Source organism: Dama dama, chromosome 14 (assembly GCF_033118175.1).
Source record: "Dama dama isolate Ldn47 chromosome 14, ASM3311817v1, whole genome shotgun sequence".
In the NCBI taxonomy this organism is placed as follows: domain Eukaryota; kingdom Metazoa; phylum Chordata; class Mammalia; order Artiodactyla; family Cervidae; genus Dama; species Dama dama.
The window spans coordinates 39,205,110-39,221,110 of record NC_083694.1 but is presented as its reverse complement, the minus strand read 5'-3'; the positions used below and the strand labels follow the sequence as shown (position 1 = coordinate 39,221,110).

The following is a 16,001-nucleotide window of genomic DNA, read 5'->3' as shown; positions in this document are numbered from 1 at the left end:
TTGTAATAAATGTTTTCAGCAAAACTCGCCTGGGACTGGGGCCAGGGGTGGGGCTACAAGGTCCTTGGCACTTGGGCAGAGAAGCAGCCCCTTCCTTCCAGGTAGTGACAGCCCAGTTCAGCCCTGGGGGCTCTTTATTGAAACAACTCACAGCACAGCATTTGAGACAGACAGAGTTGGCCGGCCGAATCCCAGAAGGCTGAGAAACTGAGGTCCCAGCACTCTTCCCTGTCCTCCTGGGCGGAGAAGGGAGAGATTCCTCCACGAAGGTAACCAGACCTGAGCAACCCAGGGCTGGAGGCAGGGGTGGTCCATACACAGAGACAATAAGAGCACTTGGAATCAGGGTGGCCCTGCAGCATGGCCCAAGGCTGGGCCCCCAAAGTCCGACAGTCGTGGCTTTCCTGGGGGGTATGAGGGAGGGCAGGTGCACCCTCAGCTGCTTTTATGCGCCCGCTCTTCTACGTAGAGCTGCATCTGATGGACAGGAATAGACACTATGGTCAGACGGACAACCAGGGCACCTCTTCTAGGGAACCCATGGGGTCTCCGCCTAGGGTGGGGCTTGTGGGGTCACTGCCAGGGGTTAAAAGAAGAGGGGATTGGGAGCCTTATGCCAGGCATGCCCTATCATTTCCCCTGAGCCTTTGTCCACAAGCCACCTGGCGAGGCCTCTGCACAGGGGCCCCAAGCGGCTCACCTTTAAGATGTCTGATGTCATGGTCTTTAGAGGTATCAGTCGGGGGTCGTGCATGTGGACATCCTGCTCGTCTGCCAGGATCCAGGGGAAGTCCTGGGGAGGGGACCAAGGGAAGGGTGGCAGGGGGCCCGTTGCCCACCTTCACTTTGCTCCCCTCTCCCCTTCCAGAAATGGCATCCTCAGACATCAGGAAGCATCAGAGCCATCAGGGAATTGCCGTGTGCAGAATCCCAAGTTCCCCCACCAGAAAGGCGTAGTCTATAGATCTGAGCTGGCCTGGGAGCCCCAGTGACTCAACATGCCCCAAACACCAGTTCAGAAACTGGATCAAGGCTCCCCTCCACTGAGCGGGTGCCTCACCCTCCTCTCAGCGCTGAGTGCCCAGGTAGGGCACTGACAAGGTGATGACCTCAGAGCTGATGCAGGAGAGCTACTGATGCCAGCACTGCCATAAGCAGTGTGATGAGTGCCCTGCTGGGGCAACACCCCTGCTCGAACAGAACTCTGATTCTCAGCGCCTCCCAACTGTCTCCTGCCCACCCTGCTACACCAGTCCCATCTCACCTTGATGACCTGGATCTTCTCCATGTTGCGAGTGGCAGCTTCTCTCGTGTGCACTAAGACGGTGAAGGTACAGCCTAAAGAGGCCAAGTTCGGTCAAGCCTGGGCCACCCCATACCTGCCACTGGACACAGCCTTTTCCCACACAGCCTAACTGGCACAGCAACCCCACAGAGCAGAGTGTGAACCCAGTGCTCAGACAAGACACTCAACAGGGAGACTTAACCCCCAGGTGGAGTCAATCAGGGAGGCCTCCTAGAGTAGGAGGGTTCTTAAGAGGGGTTCTAAAAGGCAGGAAGGAAGAGAGGAGGCTTGGTGCAGCCAAGTAGGGACCCAAGGACACAGGCCAACACTGAGCCATGGAAATGCCCAGGGAAGAAGGGGTGGGGAAGAGCACACCTGGGGGGTTGTGGTCCAGAACAGCATCACACACACTGATCTTCAGGATGAAGGCTCGGAGCAGCTGCTCCACGTGAGACAGCAGGGAGTCGGAGCTGGGAAGGAGAGAGGAGGAGGGTCTCCCAGCACATGGGTGTCCCCCCTCCCACTGGCAGGCAATCAAGCCTGGAAGCAGCCCTGGGGGTACAGAGGGCCTGGTGCTTCTGAGGGCCTGCCTACTTGATTTCACATGGTTAAAATCCTCTGGGGAGTTTAAAACCAAAGCCTTGTCCCATCCCAGGCTAATTAACTCAGAATGGGGTGGGGTGGAGGGGTGCGGGGAGCATAAGGAACCCTAGTAGGTGGTTCTAACGTGCAGTCCGGTCTGAGAACCAGGACACCAGGCCAGGAAGGGACAGGGCTTGCTTGAGGCCACACAGCAAGTAGGGACAGATTCTAGTGCCCTGACCTTACCACAGGAAGCTGGCAGCTGACCAGCCCAACACAGCCACCCAAGGTCAACTTCTAGTTGACTATGGACTGGATGCTTGACTGGGAAGTCAGGAAACTGGGTCTGTGTCCTGGCTCTAGGTGACCAGGTCAAGATCATCTGAGAACCAGGACACAGTTGATTGATTTCTGCATCTATAAAACGAGGTTGGGACCAGCCATTTGCCAATGCCGTGATTTTCCAGGTGTGATACAGGATGGTTTTCTGTGATACAGGAGGGTTTTCTGTGTAACCTGTGTGACATCCACAGAGACTGCTGGGTGGCCAGCTGTGTCTCGGCCACTAACAGGCCCCGTTAGGGCAGCACACCTCACCACGTGTCCTCCCAGGCCTTTAGCAAGGCATTCGGGGGTTGCCTTAAAGGGGTTAGGATAGGGGTATTGCTAGGGAGCCTGTGGATGGGGAACAAGGCAGCGCACCTGATGGATAGCAGCGGGGGCTGGGTGATTTCAAAGACGAATTTCTCCACTGGGCGGTGCTCCTTGTCCAAAATTACCACCACCACTTTCTCCACATCATTCTGCAAGGACAAGATCCCCCTCCTCCAGAGCTGGGTCCCTGCCTCCTGTCTCCCCTGCTCACTCCCCTCCACCTGCTCCCTGCCCAGGGAAGGTTGGGAAAGACACTCGCAGTCCTGCTCAGCTTCCAGGCGCAGAGTCCCTGGGATCCCAGAAAGAGGTTTGAGAAGTTGAGCAGGCACCCCAGGGGTACCCACAGAGAGGGAAGGATGCTGGGTCCCATTGTAATGCCAGGATGTCTCAGGGAGCAGAACAGATAGAGGGAGGAAGCCCTGAGGGGCCAAGCCCAGACAGAACTTGGGGCAGAGGGAGAGAAAGGAACATGGGAGAAGGACCCAAAACCTTCAAGGCAGGCCCCACTCAGCAAATTCCACAAACCAAGGCTCCAGGCCCAGCATGCCTTGAGCATACCCACATGCCCTGGGGCCTGTCCCTGGGCAAGGGTGGTCTCCAGAGAGCAGGGAATAGGCTTCTGGGTGTTATTAGTCATGTGGACACCACATGGTCCCAGCATTGCCCCATCCTGGGGCATGAAGGGGCACGGCAGGCAGCGTAGGCGGAGGGCCTGGTGTTCTCACCTTTTCCAGGAGCGGCTTGACACAGTGCAGCGTGTCCTGGATATACTGGTTCAGCTCCGGATGACAGGACATCTACACACAACCCCCACGACGGCTGGTGAGGTTGCAGCACTGATGGGGGGACCCCTGACACCCTCTCCAGCTGCCCAAGGCCCTGCCTGCCTTTGGAGAAAAGACCAGCTGTTCCCTAGGGCTCCCCACCAGGAGACAGACTTCCCGTCATGAGGCTAAGAACTGAACTATCCACAGAGGGGAAGAAGTTAGAAGATCCTAAGAATTCAGTCCCAACATTAGCATTTAATACAGCATTAGGAGTTTCTAATGCGGGGCCACTGAGCTCCTCCAGAGTCTGAGATGTCTCTAAATTGTGGGGGTTTGAGCATACAGGCATTTTTCCAGAGAAGGGATCCAGGAATTTAATCCATTTTCAAACATTAAGAATCTGGAACTAAGGACCTGAGTGGCCTCAGGCTTAACTCCTCTGCCTTTCCTTACTTCATCTGTGGAAGATCTCATTTAAAAAGAAAAAGGAGGATTAAGTGAGACAAGTACCTAGTACACAGTGTTGTTGTTTAGTTCTTAAGTTGGGTCTGACTCTTGCAACCTCATTGGCTGGAGCCCACCAGGCTCCTCTATCCATGGACTTCTCCAAGCAAGAATATTGGAGTGGGTTGCCATTTCCTTCTCCAGGGATCTTCCAAACCCAGGGATCAAACCCGGATCTCCTGCATTGGCAGGTGGATTCTTTACCACTGAGCTACCAAGGAAGCATGGTACACAGTGGGTACTCAGTAAGTGCTGATTCTTTTTTTTTTCATTTTCCCTGTATATCTTTTTGCTTGTTTTTTGTTTCCCACCCCCCACCCCCCACCCATATCTTTTAAGCTTCCACCACCTTCCAGTGTTCAGTCATTTGTTCTAATATTTACTGAGTGCTTTCTAAGGGGCAAGAACTTCTAGAGGTTGCTGATGTAGTTACATGTATTTACTGCTTCCTCTGCCTTTTAACCTAAAACAAACTGTTACAATTAGGGTAAATGACGGTAGAGAGAAGGTGCCTGAGGTTATAGGAATCCCCTCCAAACCAACCATTCATCAGTTTCAGGAGACCTTTAAAAATCAAAGATGGGGGAAAGGGTGGGGGGGACTCTAATTAGAGGACCTGGTCCCTAACTTCTGGCAAGGGGAATTCCCAGTTCAGAGAGGAGGGAAGGGATGCCACGGCAGTGAGGGATGGGAGGCTGTGGAGCTATTAGCTGCTTCTGTGAACAAGACGGCAAGGCCAGGCCGCTGGGGAATGAGGGCGCTGAGCCTGAAGGTGGAAGAGAGTTGAAAATCCCCTCTCCATCCGCTCTGTGATTCAGAGGTGACCCAGTGCACCCAACCTGGCTGTGGGGGCTCACCTGGACAGGCACATTGTACTTCTTACGCTTCTGGAAGATGCCCACCGGGTAGACCTCACGCACGTAGAGGATCAGGTGCACCGCCACCTCCAGGAACTCGCAGAGCACATCGGCCACCACTGAGAGACGGGCAGAACCCGGTGCGCTCGTTGAGGGGGAAGCCCGCCAGCCCTGGCCCTCCCTCGCCCCGCTACCCGGGGTCCGCAGGTCCAGCCTCCCTACCTTGACCAAAGTTAAGGTCCTGTCGCGTGAGCGTGGTCATCCTTCCCGACACCTGGGGGGTGGGGCAGAAGCGGGAGCTAGTTCCAGAGGCCCCGGCAGCCGCAGGGCCCGCCCACTCCCACTGCCCCGCCCCTCGACCTGGGAGGGAACCCGGGCAGGACTGCCCGTCCCTTCTCACAGAAGCAAAGCAGCTGGGAAAGAGTCCCTCCCCCCCCCCCCCCCCGCCCTCGCCCGCCCCACACAGGTGTTAGAGCTGGGAGGCAGCCTAACGCCTGCGATCAGCCTCCGTGCACTGGCCGCTTCGGCCTGCAGCCTCGTGGGGCTAGAAAAGGCCAGAGTTGTGCCCGCATGAAAGGGCACGGCAGCGGCCGCAGAGGGAACAACTGGATGCGCAGGGCCAGGAACGTAAAGCTGGACACGCGGAAAGCGAAACTAGGCTGGAATTAAGACTTCACCCCCTGCGAGGCTGAATTCCTCCTCTGCGAGAACCCCGCCCCTCCCCTCTCTCTCCGTACCGACTCCGGCCTCGATTCCCGGATGGGGGCCCGGCCCCCGCGAGGGAGACCACCGACCAGATTACTCCCGCGCGCCTCCCGCTCAACCCGCGGCCGGGCGCTGCTCCGTGACGTCCGCGGCGCTCCGCCGGGTCCTAACGCCGGCTCCAGCCACGCCCACTCCCCACTCAGCCAACCACGGGTGCGGGGGGGCGGGGCTGAGAGAGGGGTGGGCCCTGCCTGGGCGCCAAAGTGATCCCAGGGCCCGAGTCGGCTGATGCTGCGCCACGCCGCTTCCTTTCAATTAAAGGTGGGCGCGAAAAAAACAAAACTTTGGTCTCTACATCGGATCGCAACATATTTGCCTCCTTATGGCATTTCTCTCGCTTTAGGACATAGGGGACGAGGGCGGGTAGGTGTTGCTGGTGAGAGCCACTGGAGGTCACAGATGGGCACTCTGGACAGCGACATCTACCGCTAGCTCCAAAGTCACCATCCCCGGAACCTCAGCTGCCCAACCGAAAGCGAATCCGCCGGCTCCGGGGCGGGGATAGAGGAGGGCCGGCGAGCAGCGGGGACGTCCACGTTCCCACCCACATCTGGAGCCTATATGCAGCCAGTCTTTACCTCCCAAGAAGATAAAAACCTCCCGGGTTATGCATCGTAACAATAGCTGACATTTATAGAGCCGCTTCCCAGGTGGCTCAGCGGTAAAGAATCCTCCTGCCCATGTGGGAGACGAAGGAGATAGGGGTTCGATCCCTGGGTGAGGAAGATCTACTGGAGGAGGAAATGGCAACCCACTTCAGTTTTCTTGCCTGGATAAGCCCATGGACAGAGGAGCCCATGGACAGAGGACTACAATCCATGGGATGGGGTCTCAAAGAGTCGAACACGACTGAGCATGTACACAAAGCACAAGAACAAGCCAAGTGCCAGAGACTGGGCTTAGTGTGTCCCTGGATCAGCTCACCAAGTTCTCAAAACAATTCCACTGCAACAGTTGCTATTATTGTCCCCGTTTTACAGATGAGCCAAACAAGGTTCAGAGGGGTGAAGTAACCTGCCAGAGTTACCCAGCTACTGGGGGATGGTGTGGACACAGATGTCTTCTGCCACTTCACTTTATAGCTCGAATGTTCCCCAAAGGCATGGACTCTGGAAGGGCTGAGAGGATCCTGAGAAATAATATTAATATTAAAATAATTCCTAACACGAACACCCACTATGTTTCAAGCACTGATTTCTTTAATTTTCTCATTAACAGTAACAGCCAAGCCTCCATTTTACAGTCCTACTTCATAGATGGTAAAACTGGCTCAGGGATGTTTCCTAATTTGCCCAAATCACATAGCTGGAATACAAACCCAGTTCTGACTTCCACTCTAACTCCAGGGCTTCAGCTTATTTTCAACCCCTTTATTTTACAGGTGGAAAAACTGTCGGGGAAGTGGCTGTGAAGTTATGGACAACAAACCAGGGACAGATATCTAGGGATCTTGTCTCTGACCTCCAGGGACACAAAAGCTTGTTAGAAGTCACGCCCATCTGTTGGTACACAGATCTAGCCAGGAAAGTTTACTGTTTACCGCTTAGTATCAGAAACCTCCACCCCCTTCACCCCAGATGCTTTCAAACCTGCACCTACACATTTCATATGGCAGTGGTGATGGAGGAGAGAATAAGTAATCTGGCCCATTAAGCCAAAGATGCCAACAGAGCATTTCTCAGAAGCAGTCTCAGGAAATCTGCATCAAAATCCCCAGGGAGCCCATTAAACACTTGGAACCTGGGCTTTCTGGACTTATGATATCAGTCAGGGTGCACAACAGGGCACTGGCCCTTTAACAAGCTCCCAGGGGTCTGATGCCGAAGAAAGGGTGGGAACTGCAACCACCCTAATTGCTTAGGGAAAGTCTGCATTTCATAAAATTGCAATGTTTAACCCTATAGAATGAAGGATTTATTTTAGAAATGGATGTGCCTGGCAGAACATTCTGGGCACAGCAACCCTTCCCAAGACCTGGAGACCTTGCCCACATCACATAGGAGAGGACCATTTCCAGATGGAGCCAGCTGAGCAGCTCACTTGCTTGTAGGCAGGTGTCCCCTGGCTCCTTGAGACTTAATCACTGTGGATGCTTGGGAAACTGGGGAAAATGAGTGTCCCTCTTTGCCCCTCCCTGGAGGCTGCTCAAGCAGCATTTTCATTGGTAACAGAAAGTGGCAGTCTTAAGGGGGGCAATTCTTTGTGAAAAGTCCCTTAGGATGGAGCTCTAGGGAGCAGAAGCTCAGAGCCCAGTTACTCCTGTGGGGTGGCCTCCAAGGCACAGCGCAGGTGACATGGGGTCTCGTGCCAGTGTTCCTTCCATTGACCCTAAGTTCCAGCCCCCTGCCCAAAGAAGACATAGTGCAAGCCACTCAGAGGTCTCCTGCCACACACAGCTAAAGAACTTCAGAGAAACCTTGGTAGACAAACACCCCAAAACTCACATTTTTCCACTGGGGACACTGAGGTCCAAACAGCTTTGTCTGACCCTGGGGTACCTACCTTGTCAACTAGAAACTGGATAAAAATACCTCAGTTTGGGGCTTTGGATTCAGAGCTAGCCATAAACAGAGGAAGGGGGGCTAGGAGACAGCTGAGGAGGGATCAAACTAATCTGACTCCATCCCCCAAAAGGCCTCCATCTCATTTGTGAAATGAACAGGCTGGACAGATGTTCCCTAAACCTCTGATGACCTCAGGTTCCACAGGGGCCAAGAAGCTGGGGATAGGCAGGGGCAGAGGGGCAAATCAGCGTGGGGCCTTGAGAGAGTTCTGTGAAAAGTCATCTGTCACTTCTGTCCACACGGCGTCTGATTTTTCATATCTTAATCACATCAGCATGATGGATGGTCATGGGACCCAGATTACATTATGGAGTTAATTTATTACATTTTTGAATATCCATTTGCTGGGAGTCTGCTTTTCAAAGTTATTTGCATATTCTTCACCATAATGACAATATGTAGGAGGGCACCTGGGAAGGAAGGGAAGATGTTTAGGAGGAGAAAGAGCTTATTTGCCAACTGCAGCAGGTTCCTGAGGGTCTTCAATGGGAACAGAAAGAAACTCACTCCCTAGAGACATTTAAATTGAAACTGAGAGGTGAGATGTAAGAGTTTTGCCAAGACTGCATGGACGAAGGAAGATTCCTGGGGTTCACTGAACAACACACAATGAACGAATGGGGTGTAACAACAAGCAATGAAGTGTCCAGACCCCTAAGATGTTTCCTCTCATTCCCACCAGGATGATCACAGGACATATCATCCATCCCATCGCTGCCTAAGGTTCCCAGGACACCAGACACAGGAAGGTGGGAGGAGCCACAGAGAATCAGCCAAGTTTAGCCTGGTGACAATCCCACTGTCACCAGGGAAGAGTGCTAACAGTAGGATTGACCGCAGTGCTCAGGAACCTAGCCAGCTGGGACACCCCCTGAGCAGAGGCCCAGCCTCGTTCATTCTCTAGGTTCAGCACCTCCCCAGTGCCTGGCCAAATCCAGGTTCAAAATGAATGTGTGTCCAATGAGTGAATGAAAGAATCTGAAGGAATGAAATGGTGGTGGATAGTGACTCACTGACACTTGCCTGACATGAGTCCTTATTGAGTCCGGATGAGGAGCAAAGGCCTCTGATTTCAGTGGGCGGGCTCTAGGTGGTGGTGTGCAGAGAAGAGCTGCTTTCACAAATGAAGCAAGAGCTGCAGAATGCACCCCCCACGGTGCCCCTCACACCCTGCTGTGAGAGGCCGCTGCTGCTCTCCCTACCACTGCCCTTTAACCAGATGAATCTCGATGTCTTCATCTGTAAAATGGGATCGTGGTAGCACCAATTCCATAGAGTTGAGCAAGGAATACGTGTGATAATGTTTGTAAAGACACAAAGTGCACAATGTCTGGCATGTAAATGCCCAATTAATGGCTGTGGTGACAATTGTATTAAGTTTGACACACACACACACACACACACTACCTAAGCCCCTAGAGCAAACACTCTGGACCAGCCATCACGCCTTTCAAATCCCCATCCAAAACATCCATAGCTGTGCCCCTCTTGCTATTTCCATTTCCCCAGGCAGCAGAGTGAAGTGAAGTGAAGTCACTCAGTCGGGTCCGACTGTTTGCAACCCCATGGATTGTAGCCTACCAGGCTCCTCCATCCATGGGATTCTCCAGGCAAGAATACTGGAGTGGGTTGCCATTTCCTTCTCCAGGGGATCTTCCCGACCCAGGGATCGAACCCAGGTCTCCCACATTGGAGGCAGATGCTTTAATCTCTGAAGGGAAGCAGGGAAGCAGGCCACCCCCAAAATGCCCTGAAGGGGGACATGCATCCTCATGGCCCAAGATGCCTAAAGATAAGGGGCTACAGCTGAAATCAGCGCCTCTCCCTGCTCATCTGGCCTTCTGGTGTGAGGTGGGACCTGTACAGCTGCCCCAGATCCTGGGGTCCACTGCTGACCTCAGACTCAGGTCAGAGTCCTGGCCTTAGGCCAAAAACACTGGATGGCCTCCAATACATCATCAACCAGGGCGGAACCCCTATGCCTTTTCTTCCCCAAGGTTCTGCTGACTTTCTAGTGTCATTGACCCCCTTGTTGGTCAGGGGGACCTTACAGATCATTTCTTCTTGAACTCTGAAACTTTATTCACAGAAATTCACAGAGACACTAACTGTTAACCACATTTTAGGGGGTTGCCGTGCCCTCTGAAGTCATCCTGGACCACAGAGTACGAGACCTTGATGCAGCTCAACTGCCACTTTTTAAAAATAACTGCTTTACTGAGATATAATTAAATAAATAATAAATATAATTCAATAAATAAACCTTTTCAAAGCATCCAATTTGGTGGTTTTTAATATAGTCACAAAATTGTGCATCCATTGCCAATATCTAATTCTGGAACATTTTCTTTGCTCCAAAAAGAAAAACCCACACACATATTGGCAGCCACTTTCCTACTCTCGCCTTCTCCCAACCCCTGGCAACCAAGCCCTAGTCTACTTTCTGTCTCTATGGATTTGCCTATCTGAACATTTCATGTAAATCACACAATACACAGTCTTTTATGTCTGGTTTGTTTCACATAGCATACTGTATTCAAGGTTCATCCAGTCTGTCACATATACTGGTACTTCATTCCTTTCTGTGGTCAAATAATATTCCACCACATGAATATACCACATTTTGTTTATTCACTCATCAGGCTATGGGTATTCGAGTTGTGTCCACTTTGGCCATTCAAACATGGAGAAATTGAGGCCCAGAGTCACCAAAACCTGGATGGGACAGGATTCCAGACCTCTACTAACATCTACCTCCCCCTACAGCATCACTCTGGGAGGGCCCAGAGAATAGAATCCAAAAGACCACCCTACAGATGAATATCCATCACAACAGCGCTGGAACCAGAAGAGCCAATAATTCACTTCCGGTTCAGTAAATGCTGGGCCACAACTTCATCCTGGACAGGGGGAATCATGCCCACTGTCCTCCTCCCAGGCCCAAGCTACCACTGCCTCTTTTCTGCCACAGATTCCAGCTGGTCTCCCTGCTTTTGTCCTTGCCAAATGCAGTCTATTCTTAACTGTGGGAATCAGAGCAAATTTGTTACAACCTAAATCAAATCATGCAGGGCTTCCTTGGTGGCTCAGCGGTAAAGAATCTGCCTACCAATGCAGATTCAATTCGGGTTCAATCCCAGGGTCAGGAAGATTCCCCTAGAGAAGGAAATGGCAACCTGCTCCAGTATTCTGGCCTGGGAAATCCCATGGACAGAGGAGCCTGGCAGGCTCTACAGTCCATGGGGTCACAAAAAAGTAGAATGACTTACCAACTAAACAAGTCAGATCATGTCTCTGATCAGCTCATAACCCAAACCATCCTGGGGCCCAACAGGCTGATAATAATCATATTACAATAACAATAGCCGATAATTTTTCTAGATAATATCCTGTGGGACCAGGACCTTAGAAACTTTATCTCCTTACACAGCCATTTCACTTAATCCTTGATCCCTGAGAGTTAGGGCTAGCTGTGAGCTCAGAGAGGTTAGGCCACTTGAAAGAGAGGGGGAATGGCATCAGAAAAGGAGCCCAGGCATCTAGCCTGACTACAGAGCAGAGCTCTTAAACCTCTGAGCGATAATTTGCCACCCTCCGGAGAAAGAAGATAGTCGAAATGGAAGCCGCTGGGACAGCTCTGGAGGCCAGGCAAGACTGATGCTTTGCACAAACCGGGCCCGCCCCACCGCTCTTTGATCTTTGCTGCGCTGGTGGCCCCTCTGACCCCGCCGTGAGTTATGGGGGCCGCGGGACCCATACACAGCATTCCTGGACTCCCAGGGTAGGCACTCTGCGTGTGATCAATGAGCCCGCCCCGAGCGCTGGCTTTGTCCTGCCTGGACCGTGTTGTGGAGCGTCAGACCTATTTTGGACGGGGCGTGGCGAGAGGAGGACTGTGTGTGTGTGTGTGTGTGTGTGTGTGTGAGGTGTGTGAGAGGCGGACTCTGTGTGCGTGTGTGTGTGTGTGTGTGTGTGTTAGGTACGGGGTATGTCTTTTTCCCCTTCCCTCCCAGGGTATGAGAGTGGGGAGGGGGCTCTAGTGCAGCCGTCAGGGCGCCGAGTCTCACCTGATAGCACTTTGAAGACCCCCTAGAATCCCACATGGAAGAGCGACCCCTCCCAGAACCTCGCCCCCAACTCCGCTCACTTTCCTAGGCTGCAAAGGCCCCGCGGTGCCCGGTTCCGCCTTCCTCGCACCGGGCGTTTCTTCCGTCCCATTTGACAACCTAGGCGGAATAATCCTTTTGGAGAACCGCCGGCCCCTGCTCCGCCAGACACGCCGCAGCTGAGCGCTCAGCCCCGATCCATTGTTGGGGTCCGCCAAGGACCCCCTGCCGCGGCCCTTTGTCGCCCGCTCCCAGCCGGGCCGCTCCAGAGGCGCCACCGCTGCCTGCACCCCGCCCGTCCCACGCGCCCCGGGCCGCGCAGAGGCGGCTCTAACGCACCGGGAGGAGTGGGCCCGCCTCTCCCGGTGCCCGCAAGGCCGCCCGGCTGCGCCCGCCTTTGTCTACCTTCTTTGTCTGCCCCGCGCCCTCGCGGCGGCGGCGGCGGCTAGGCCTCTGGGGAGCCGGACGGGAACGCCGAGCGCAGCTGGCGAGGGCGCGCTGGCCGGGAGCGCGCTGGGCCCGGCTCGGCCAAGGGCTGCCCCTCGGCTGGGGGCAGCGGAGCCCTCTCCCCCGCCACCCCTCCCTCTCCCCTCCCCGTGTTCCCGCCCCCTTCCTTCCCGCCCGCCCCCCTCCCCCTTCCCTCCAGCCCCTCTCAGCCTCGGCACATCCTCCTGCCGCCCGCGCACCTCTCCGCGAGGTCCTGGCTTCGCAGCTCTGCCCTCTGCTGCGCTCGGCTCCCGCAGGCGCTCGGCCCGGAGCCCCTCGGCCCCCGCCCCGCCGGTCAGACAGGTAAGGCATGGCCTTGGCCCGCCCCCGGCCCCGCCCTCCCGCCTCACCTAGTTGCGCGCCTGGACAAAGGTGGGCTACCTGGAGCGCTCAGGAGCCAGGCGCGCTGGGGACCGAGGCTGGAAGTGAGGATGCTGCTTTCTTCCCTGTCCTCCCGGCCCTCGGACACGTCGGTCGGTGGGTCCTACGCCTCCCCTCCTCGACGCGTCTCCCCCCATCTCCTGGCTCTGCTCCTGGGCTCCTCGTCTGCCCACCTTCCTCCGGGCACCGACTTTTCCACGTTCTGACACTGCCTCGCGTGCGCCCTCGCCTCGCTCCCCCGGACTCGTCTCTCGCCCACTCTCCTCCTCCGCACTAGCCTTCTCCCTGTGGGATCCGGTCTCTCTTTGTCTCTCTGTCTCTGAGTCTCCGGGTGGTCTCTTGGGCTGAGGGTCCCAGATTGACGTCGTTTGAAGAAGCTAAAAAACTCCCCGAGCCCCGGGCAGAGCTAGCAGGAGTGTCCTCGGCTTTTAGCGAGGCTACCTACGGGGCTAGAGTGTGTGCAGGGAGGGGGGAAGTGCGCCCCCCTCCCCCGCCAGCACTGCGGGGGTCCCGCGCCCTCCCATCCGACCCGGGCCAGTTCCGCGCCCTAGTGATCCCGACGGCGCCGAGCTAGCTCTTCTGGCCCCGGTTAAGGCCCTCTCCCTGCCCACTGCCTGCTCTTCTCCAACCGCGCACCGGGGTCTCAGGAGCCTGAGGGAACCAGGTGTGAGAGGTGAGGCCTCTTGGGTTTCCCGCCAAGTCCTCCCTTGCTCCACTGGATGCTCCCTCGGCCCTCGCCTCGGTCTGCTCTCTCTTGCTCAGAGCACTCTTCCAGGCTGCCCACCTCCCAGCCTGGTGGCATGCATGAAGTGTCCTAGCGTTGGTTCAGGACCCCTCCGGAGTCAGGCAGATGGAGGCTGAGGGACAGATCCTGGACAAAGGAAAGTACTTCTCTGAGCCTCAGTGTCCCCTTGATAACTCGGGGATAATAGCACCCACCTACAGAGATGTGTGTGGAAACGGTGAAAAACCGTATTGAATGTCAGCGCAGCACGCACTTGGCGGCCATGGGTGATTCTACAGTCTTTGGGTGGGTGGGGATGAGGCTCCACAGAAAGGGGGAAATGGATCCAAAATTCAAGGCTTAAAGACCCTGAAAAGAAACCTGACTATGGCCCCTCCCCTATCACAATCACCTCCCCCTACACACTCTTCCAGGCACTCTTCTCTCTTTCTCTCCCTCCTCTTCTCTCCTTGTCCTAAAATCGGAGCTTAAAAATCAGAATGAAAAGGGCCTCTGCTCTCAAAATGAGATCAACGTGGCTGTTGATGTTGCCAACAGCTGGTCATTGATTGAGAGACATCCGTGTGTCTCATTGCCAATTCTGAACCTCCATCTTGCACCCATTTCTTTTTGTTTGTTTGTTTTTAAAAAAATATGTATTTATTTGGCTGCACCAGGTTGTAGTTGCAGCATGTGGGATTGAGTTCCCTGACGAGGGATGGAACCTAAACCCCCTGCATTGGGAGTGCAGAGTCTTAGCCACTGGACCACCAGGGAAGTCCCTCTATTTCTTTTTCAATGTCGCTCACTCACAAGCCACTTCCTTTCCTCTGGGGGGATTGTCTTTTGGACCCTGAACCTGCTGGGGAATCACTGAAACCCTCTGACCATCTGTGTCATCACAGCAGGTGGCACACAACTCCAGGAGTCAGGCAGTGATGTGGACTTGGTGGCATAAGGCGGTCAACTTTATAACATCTCCTAACTGGCAGCTTCTGGATTCTCCTAGCTGAGTTTTTCAGCTCCAGCCAGGACTGGCAGCCAGAGCCTTTCTCTTTAGAGAGGCAAGAATGGGACTGAGAACACACACACCCACACATACACCATCCAGACTCCTGTTCACCATCCTTCCTGCCACTTTCACTGCCTTCTTCACCATTCAGTCCACCCCTCTCCCCATCCCTAAACCCCTCAATGGCTCCCTGTTTCCCCTAAATTAACAACCTTGCCTGCCTCCCACCACACCCCCATCAGCATCAGAGTTTTCAGCCATGATAGAAGGCTGATCATCTCCATGCCCTGATGGACTCCAAACTCTTCCCTCTATCTGAAATGTCTCCCCTTGCAGGCCAAGGCCAGATGGCCCATCCTGTGGGAAGCCCTCCTGCTCCCCCTTTGCCTCCCTGTCTCTCCTGGGCTGCACTTCCCTGGGCGGGGCGGGTCTTGTTCCAATTATGGTCCCAGTGCCTGAGACACAGCAGGTGCTCTGTCCATATTTGTTCTGATGAATGGAGTCCTTGGCTAAGGGGATAGGGATGAAAATTGCAAACCACAGGTTATCCCTGGGTTCCACTGGGTCCTGCTGGCCAGGCCAGGGGAAGAGTGGGCTCTAGAGCAAAGGACCAGAGCTGGGGTGGTTGGAGGGGGAGCAATTCTCCTGGAAAGTCCCTGTGGCACCAGGGCCTCTGCCTGTCTCCAGAAGTTGAGGATGATTTCTGTGCCTGATGGTAACAGAGGAAATAGACTAGACAGGGAAGCAGCTGCCTGAATTCAGCAGACTAGCTTAGCAGCTGTGTGGCCTGCACCTTCACTTGTTTCAGCCAGAAACGTGACAGAACAGAGATTTTGCATCCTGGCCTCCCTGATTCCACATTCTGGGGTAAGCAAAAGCTGGGCATGTTCCTGGGGTGGGGAGGAGTCATCGGGCATCATTCTACTTGCTCCTTCAGGTGAGGTTCCCTTCTCTTGCTGCTCCATGCCTTCTGCTTGTCCAACCCCAGCCCTTCCTCTCAAGGGGGCCAGTGGAGCACATATCTCCCCAGGAAAGACCCTGCCCCCATGCCAGATCCCAGCTTTGGCAGCCACCCCCCCCCCCAACTACAACACCATGGCCTGGCATTGACTCTCTGAGACCCCCCTGAGTGGGTATGGGGGGCACAAGTACTAGAATCCAGAGCAGCTGGGATGACATAATTGCAGAACCTCAAGTTTTTAGGACCCCCCTCTGTGCCAGCCTCTGGGTTAAGGCCCCCATTTTGTCATATCTAAAAGTCACAGCATCGGCACTGGTATTAGTGTCTGAGTAAGCATGAGACATCATGGTCAA

The 16,001-nt window shown here is 54.6% G+C and overlaps 2 protein-coding genes across 3 annotated transcripts in view; one reads left to right on the top strand and one right to left on the bottom strand.

The window, feature by feature from the left end:
- Positions 1–105: 105 nt before the first annotated feature.
- MAD2L2 (mitotic arrest deficient 2 like 2) lies at positions 106–5,541 on the bottom strand. Of its 2 annotated transcripts, none has more exons than XM_061160411.1 (9): positions 5,387–5,541; positions 4,872–4,923; positions 4,650–4,768; positions 3,247–3,318; positions 2,570–2,670; positions 1,661–1,755; positions 1,265–1,338; positions 701–793; positions 106–477 (listed from the first exon to the last, which is right to left on the bottom strand). In XM_061160411.1, exons 2-9 carry the CDS (start codon positions 4,909–4,911, stop codon positions 436–438), a joined length of 636 nt encoding a protein of 211 aa, XP_061016394.1. In that variant the 5' UTR covers positions 4,912–4,923; positions 5,387–5,541; the 3' UTR covers positions 106–435. The 2 variants fall into 2 exon arrangements, with proteins under 2 accessions (XP_061016394.1, XP_061016393.1); XM_061160410.1 differs by having other exon boundaries at positions 1,265–1,317; positions 5,387–5,517.
- The window catches only part of DRAXIN (dorsal inhibitory axon guidance protein), a 35,656-nt gene continuing 25,063 nt past the window's right edge, over positions 5,409–16,001 (top strand). The window contains exons 1-3 of the mRNA XM_061159776.1: positions 5,409–5,567; positions 12,340–12,873; positions 12,925–12,995. Of these exons, the coding sequence (XP_061015759.1) occupies positions 5,409–5,567; positions 12,340–12,873; positions 12,925–12,995 (764 nt within the window). The remainder of the gene's footprint in view (positions 5,568–12,339; positions 12,874–12,924; positions 12,996–16,001) is intronic.

Excerpts from the sequence above, each read along its gene's own strand:
- MAD2L2 (XM_061160411.1), bottom strand. The coding sequence starts at position 4,911 with ATGACCACGCTCACGCGACAGGACCTTAACTTTGGTCAAG. Across the intron at positions 3,319-4,649 it reads AGTACAATGTGCCTGTCCAG|ATGTCCTGTCATCCGGAGCT; the intron begins GTGAGCCCCCAC and ends GGTTGTGTGTAG. Across the intron at positions 1,339-1,660 it reads TCTGGACCACAACCCCCCAG|GCTGTACCTTCACCGTCTTA; the intron begins GTGTGCTCTTCC and ends TGGCCTCTTTAG.